The sequence below is a fragment of the Salminus brasiliensis genome, chromosome 16, assembly GCF_030463535.1.
Source record: "Salminus brasiliensis chromosome 16, fSalBra1.hap2, whole genome shotgun sequence".
Lineage (NCBI taxonomy): Eukaryota > Metazoa > Chordata > Actinopteri > Characiformes > Bryconidae > Salminus > Salminus brasiliensis.
In genome coordinates this window covers 29711276-29717856 of record NC_132893.1, presented here as the reverse complement: position 1 = coordinate 29717856, position 6581 = coordinate 29711276, and the positions used below count along the sequence as shown (strand labels likewise).

The window sequence follows — 6581 nt, the reverse complement described above, 5'->3', positions numbered from 1 at the left end:
ACGTCTAAACAAGCCTGATACACCTGGGAAACAAGTCATGTGGGCTCATTAAGTTACATTTGAATTTTTATGAACACAATGAGCATAGGTATGTTTGGAGAAAATTATATCAATCGAGTTAAAGCCCTTGGGAACCCTGAGTTTTCCTTCTAATGAAGTTAATCTGGCTCTTCAGGGCCATCAGTGTAAATATACAAATTCTGTTTTATGAATATCTTCCCAAAGTCGAATAAATGTCTGCTGTATTCCTCTTTATGTGGAATGGGTGAAGCGTGAAGCGTGAAGCGAAGTTTAAATAGAAATCATCCAGATATTTCTATTGTTTGGACATTTTTTTACCCATGGGTTGGAAGAGTACAGTAGACACTTCTATTATTAGAGTCTGGTGCAGCCATTGAGGGCACTTGAGGGCACTTCAAGGTTCTGCAGAGCTGCTTATGCTCAGTGAAGCTTAAATAGAAAACACAAAGCAGAAATATGATAAAACACATGATTTTTGAACAGTGTCAAGATGTGAGACGGCCGAGTGTTTTGTCATATTTCTGCTTTGTGTTTTCTATTTAAACTTCGCTGAGCACTTAACTAAACACCCACGTTTAGTATTATACAGTAAAAATCAATATATCAAAATGTGTCCCCTGGGATATAAAAAAAAGTATTTCTGACTGTGACTTTTAAACAGAATTCAATTCAATTTCTATTCAGATGAAGGTGAAGATGTGTCAGGCTTTGTTGATGCTTCCGCTTCATTCTTGCTCAACTCCCTGAGTCACGATTCACGAAGAGCAAGCTTCACAGTTTGAGTAACAGCCGAGTGCAGTCTCTCATTTCACTGATGCTTTGTCATTTTCTCTGCCATTGTCTTTGTCTGTGGTTACACCATGTTAAGTCTGAGGTATCACATACTGAACACTTTACAAGCAGCCTATACAATTAAGAAATTATGCAGCTATTTAATATAGAAGTTAGTGGAAGAGGAAGAGAAAGGGAGAGGAAGGCTGAGCAGTGCATGGGTGTGGGATAGAAACGCTAACTGCAGTTATATAATGTGGTGGCATATACATGCACAGGGGTTTCTATTGTTGCTCCCAAATGTGGTATTTCACAAACTGTCTAAAAACTGTCTTTTCTGCCTACAAACAATCCCAGGACGTGTTTCTTTGTGTGTGTGTGTTTTTTTCTCTGGCTTGTCATGCCTGGTGCTGAATGTTTGCATGGACTGGCCACAGAAGCCACAGGAAGAGTGGGAGTAGAAAGGTGGGACAACAGTGGTAAAAGTCATGACATCACGTGCTGCACTGCGATTGGTCAAGCCCCACGGGCAACAGGGTTTAAAAGCCAACCAGCTTTTAGAATCAGAACATAGCAAGAACTCATCCGACTAACTTGGAGAGTACTGATCTAATCCACTGTCCTCACAAGTGGCAAGAAGTGTTGGATTCACACCGGTTAAGGAACAGGTAAGCAATGACTTTCCAATCATCTTTCCGTACTGTGTTACTTCATAGAGAAATACAGCAAAGGAAGAAGCTGTTAGGTGTTGGTTATATTCACAAATCAAGTCTTACTGATTTGCAAGCTGATCTATTATATCTATAAGGATTGCAGTTTCCTATAAACAAGGGTAATTTAAGATATTGCATGCAATAAGTTGTTGCAAACTGCATATATGTAAGCATAAGCAGCTAAGCAGCTCTGCAGAACCTTGAAGTGCCCTCACGTGCCCTCAATGGCTGCACCAGACTCTAATAATAGAAGTGTCTACTGTACTTTTCCAACCCATGGGTAAAAAAATGTTCAAACAATAGAAATATCTGGATGATTTAGAGCACAGAAGAGCAGCAGGAGAAAAATGTGACAGACTGAAGGGGAAGTTGTGGTTGTGGTCCATAAATCCTTCACTAATTTGTCAGCTGACTCATTTATTCTAGCAACAAAACCGCCAAATTAAAGTCATGCATAAGAATAATAATAACTGCTCACTGACAGTCAATGTAATTACATCTGAAGGCTGCCTCCACAACATCCTTTCCACCCTTTCCAGTGTTTTCACGCCACGCTTAGCGCTCAACAGCTCAAATTTGAGCCTGCGTCTCGCTAGAATAGAGTCCCTAATGAGAAACCGAGACCTTTTTCAAAATATAACTTAAGGTTTCTAGTTCTGGAGATCGTGGCCACCAGCTGTCTACATATAACTCTGCGAATTATACGCTGGAGGAGATCATTATAGGTGCAGCTAAACACTTGCCAGCACAGCTTATACTTTATGTGATGTTATCGTAGCTGAAACGGAAAACATGGGAGATGTTTCATGGGGAAAGCTGGTTGCACTTAGCAGGGAAGCCCTGGATCGTCTGCCAAAACGTAGTGGCCGACCCAATATGGGCATGCTTCCGCAGCAGTGGGTTTGCTCTGTGGAAAAGCATACAAACCCAGAGGGCCCAGTCCAAGCTCATTAAGCCTGTTTATAGTTAGACCATTATGAGAGCTAACTGAAGGCGATGCTCCCAATAAACACATTCACATTAACCATGGACAGAAATGCCATTTTCGACTGTTCTCTGGACCTCTGCTTATAATTCACTGTGGGGTAAAAGGGGAATACAGTGTTCAGTAAGTCACCATTATAAAGGCTATGCTGTTTTGAACAATTAGGTAAGATTTATGTGTCATGAATGATCTCTTTTTTTTCCAGAACACACCTGAAGAAAATGAAGGCTGTTGTTGTTTTTGTGCTCCTCTTCGCTATAGTCTACTGCCGTCCGGTGAGTGCTGAATGGATGCTGAGGGAAGGTTTTACCAATGGTAGTTTAGAGTGTGGTAGAGTAATGTTACAACTACATTGTAAATCTGCCTAATCTCTTTAAACTACAGGTTCCCAACTCTGGCCCTAGAGTCCCGAGTCCTGAATTTCTATCTTTGTCCTGCAAACGCCCCCATTTCACCTTAAGAAGGGCTTGTTAATTGGCTGTATATTAATATTAGATTGTTAGGTGCAGCCAACACTTTTGAATGTGCAGGACAAGTGTTTCCAGGACCAGGGTTGGGAACTTTAAGCTTAGGTCCATATATAGGCCCACACTTCAATCCCTCATTGTCATATTGATGCTATCTCCAATTCACTCATTTTTACACTGTTCAAAGATTCATAAAGTGTCACTGATTTGTTTCAAATGGATGATGTGTGGTTCTATGAAGATCTGTAATTGGTGTAGAGCTTTTGTGCTGAGAGTCTATGAACTTTCTCCAAATGTTCTTCTCACTCTCACATCTCACAACTATACCTTTATTTTTTGTACTACACTAGCAGACAGGGTTCTGCATAGTAATAAAAGAGTGTGTAACAATAGTGCAACCCTTTTGGGAAGTCTCTAAAAAAATACTCAAGATTTGGACCCAGCTCAGCAGTCTGCTGCACTGCCACCATAGTCCAGGAGTCTTTAGTTCGAGTCCCAAACCATGCTATGAACAGATGGGTTAACTGGCAAGACTAAAGTGGGAGAAAAAGTATGGTTCTTTATATAACCATTTCTTTCCCCAAGAACCCATGAAGAACCCCTTCATAAGAGTGTATTTATCCAGTAAACATGATCAGTGTGTTTATACTGTTCTTGCAGGTGAAGCGCTCAGCGAGCAGCTCCGAGAGCTCTGAGGAACAGGCAGCTGCCAAACCGGTAAGGATTTATTTGCAATTAGAAGATGTTGAATTTTGAAACAATGCCTTAAATCTAACGCCATGCCATCAATCTCTCACACAGCCACCCCCAATCCTGCGGAAAGACCCTGCAACACCAGTGGAGGCAGTGCCTGCTCAGGTAGGCCTAGGCCTAGTTCCAGACTCTTAGGGCTACACATTTCACCATAACTTCACAGCATTCACATTCATACATGGCCTCTGGAAGTCTTCATGTGGAGTATGTGATAATTGCCTCTTGTCACTAAAGATCTGGCGGGTGTTCCTCTTTCTCATATTGTGGGACGCTGTTTGTTTCAGGCCATGAAAGCAGCTGCTGCAGCATCAGACGAGGACGACTCAGATGAAGCTGAGGTAAAAGGCGACTCATCCTTCTGACCACATGAGACACCACTCACGCATACACATGCACGCACACACACACACACAAACACACGCATACACCCCCACACACACACTTCCTAATAAAATCCAGCAGGCTCCAAAAATAAGGCCTTGTTTTGGACACACTGTGGGTGACCGTGCCAATGACTCTTACTGTCTTGTGACTGTTTCCTCCATTTCCAGAACACAAACACGGAATCAGACAAGGAGGACGACAGTGCAGACAGTGCTGACAGCACGGACAAGGAAGGCAGCGTGAGTCACGCTTCTCAACACATGCTGTTATAATACAGATATAACTGGGGATGCACCAATCCAACTTTTCCGATGTTGGAATTCAGGGAATTGGACGATGCTGAGTACCAATTTGATACTAGTTGGATTTGTGTTTATAGGACTGTGAAAATTAATCTGATGTGACTGTTACTGTTTGGAGATACAAACTTTGTATCTCCAAAATAGCAACTTTACAGGAGAAGAAAAAAGCCTTCCTGACTTTCAATGAAAGTCAATCTAAAATGACTTTATTCCACCGCATTTTAGAGCATTTCTATTGGTCCATTCATCATGAAACACAAGTTAAAGACCAACAGGCAGATTCAAACCATGGCAAAAAGTGAAAAACAACAAAAATAGACATATAAAGGTTACACTGTCACATGACCGTGATGCCATACTGCTTTAAATGGCTGCTTTATGACAATTATACCTTAGTAACTGAATCAAATGTATAATATAATATAATGTATAATAGATTCTATCAGTTTTATTAAATCACATTACACAATTTTAATTTTTACATTTACAGATGTAAGAGTGCCCTGTTAAGGAGCCCAAGTGAACAAAGGAATTCTTATATAGGCTCGGGTAGACTATTATGAAATAAGATATAGAAATATTGTTGGGAAACCTTTTCCCCAACAGCCAGTCTGGGCCAAAAAGAATATGGCCAATTGGACATATCAATAGAAATGATCACATATACAACAAACGTACAACAAAGAACCATGTTTCTCAGTAGCTTAGCTAACAAAAAGGTAAGCAACTCTTCTGTTAATGTAACCTGAAAGGTCTGCTTTAAAAAAAAAAAGGCTCAGTCTATTCATCATGACGTTCAAAAACGTGAAAAGAGAACAGTAATGAGACTTAAAAGGCAATATTGAAACAAGGGCTCAGCTGCAAGATTAGAAATGGACCTCTTATTCTGTACTGTTTTGGTTCAGGACACCGATGACTCCAGTGAGAGTGCTGAGTCAGGAGAGACTGAGGCCACCACTGCCCCACCTATGACCATGGAGCCCACCTTGGGCCCTATTATTGACAATGGCCGTGGAGACAACATGGGCTACCCCAACGACTACAAGAAGACCATCATCTACGTGGATGCCAACGACATTGAGAAAATACCTTCTCCCTACAAGTCCTATGGAACTGAGCACATCGAGGGCCTGAATGCGATCGGCAAGAAGACCCCCCACTACGACGGCCAGGAAGCTAATGATGTGGAGAAGCATCTGAAGGTTTACAAGGTAAACAAGCTTGATCTTGATCACTATGATTATTGAGGCGGAGTATTTCACACTCTCACAAAGGCCATATGCCACACCTGTAGATGAACAAGAGTCCTTAAGGACTGTCAATCCAAATGATGGATCATGTAAGCACGTGTGGGCCATGGATGGATTAAATGAGCACTATAAGGAGACTTCAAGGGTGTAAGGGTGGACAATAGGGCAGAAATTCGATTAAATTTGTATTAATTATTCAAGAAAATCCACTGAATACCGAAATGTAATTGCATGTACCATTTCCACAGTCGTGGAAAAACTACCATTTTTTCAAAATCCTAGACTGGAAACTGAATTAATAGTAAAAATGTGAAGACCTCTGCAGTAGCAGAACAGAACCTCACTCACCAAGGGTTTCTTATTGGGTTTTCAGGCTCTGCAGGTCCACAATGAGGTCCTGGAGGAGGACACCAGCACCCCTGAGGAGGAGAGCCAGGGTCTGGAGGCCTCCAGTGGTACTGAGGAAGAGCAGCCCAGTGCAAAGCAGGCATCTGAACAGGACAGTGAAGGTGCCAGTGCCAGTGACGCCACCGGCGAGAGCGCCAGTGCTAGTGCCAGCCAGGAGGAGACGGCAGAGACCGATAGCAGCCAAAGCAGCGAGGAGGCCACCGCCACCCCTGGTGCTGCGGACGGAGAGAGCGACTCCTCTCAGAGCTCCGAGAGCCAGGAGGATGACTCCGCTGAGCAGGTTGTGGAGGCCACAAGCGACATCCCTGACGTCATCATCGCCAAATAAACGTCCCAGCAAGCACAAGACCCCAAAACTGCTGTTCCCAGTGAAGAATGCAACCTTATCCAGGGTGGTGCTAATAAGTGACTCACTTCACTGTCTCCACAAGAGAGAGAGAGTAAATATAAGTAGCAGATCACAATGATACACTTCAGACAAGCCTGGTCCCGGGCTGTGGCTGCATGATGCTACCTGTTAAGAAGCA

The 6581-nt window shown here is 42.6% G+C and overlaps 1 protein-coding gene across 1 annotated transcript; it reads left to right on the top strand.

Annotated features, from left to right (window-relative positions):
* The first annotated feature begins 2698 nt into the window (after window positions 1-2698).
* On the top strand, window positions 2699-6581 carry spp1 (secreted phosphoprotein 1). The gene is made up of 7 exons (XM_072658199.1): window positions 2699-2765; window positions 3618-3674; window positions 3759-3815; window positions 3995-4048; window positions 4262-4333; window positions 5302-5607; window positions 6020-6581. The coding sequence occupies exons 1-7, from the start codon at window positions 2712-2714 to the stop codon at window positions 6380-6382; spliced, it is 963 nt and encodes a 320-aa protein (XP_072514300.1). The 5' UTR covers window positions 2699-2711; the 3' UTR covers window positions 6383-6581.

Excerpts from the sequence above, each read along its gene's own strand:
- spp1 (XM_072658199.1), top strand. The coding sequence starts at position 2,712 with ATGAAGGCTGTTGTTGTTTTTGTGCTCCTCTTCGCTATAGTCTACTGC. Across the intron at positions 3,816-3,994 it reads TGGAGGCAGTGCCTGCTCAG|GCCATGAAAGCAGCTGCTGC; the intron begins GTAGGCCTAGGC and ends TGTTTGTTTCAG. Across the intron at positions 4,334-5,301 it reads GCACGGACAAGGAAGGCAGC|GACACCGATGACTCCAGTGA; the intron begins GTGAGTCACGCT and ends GTTTTGGTTCAG.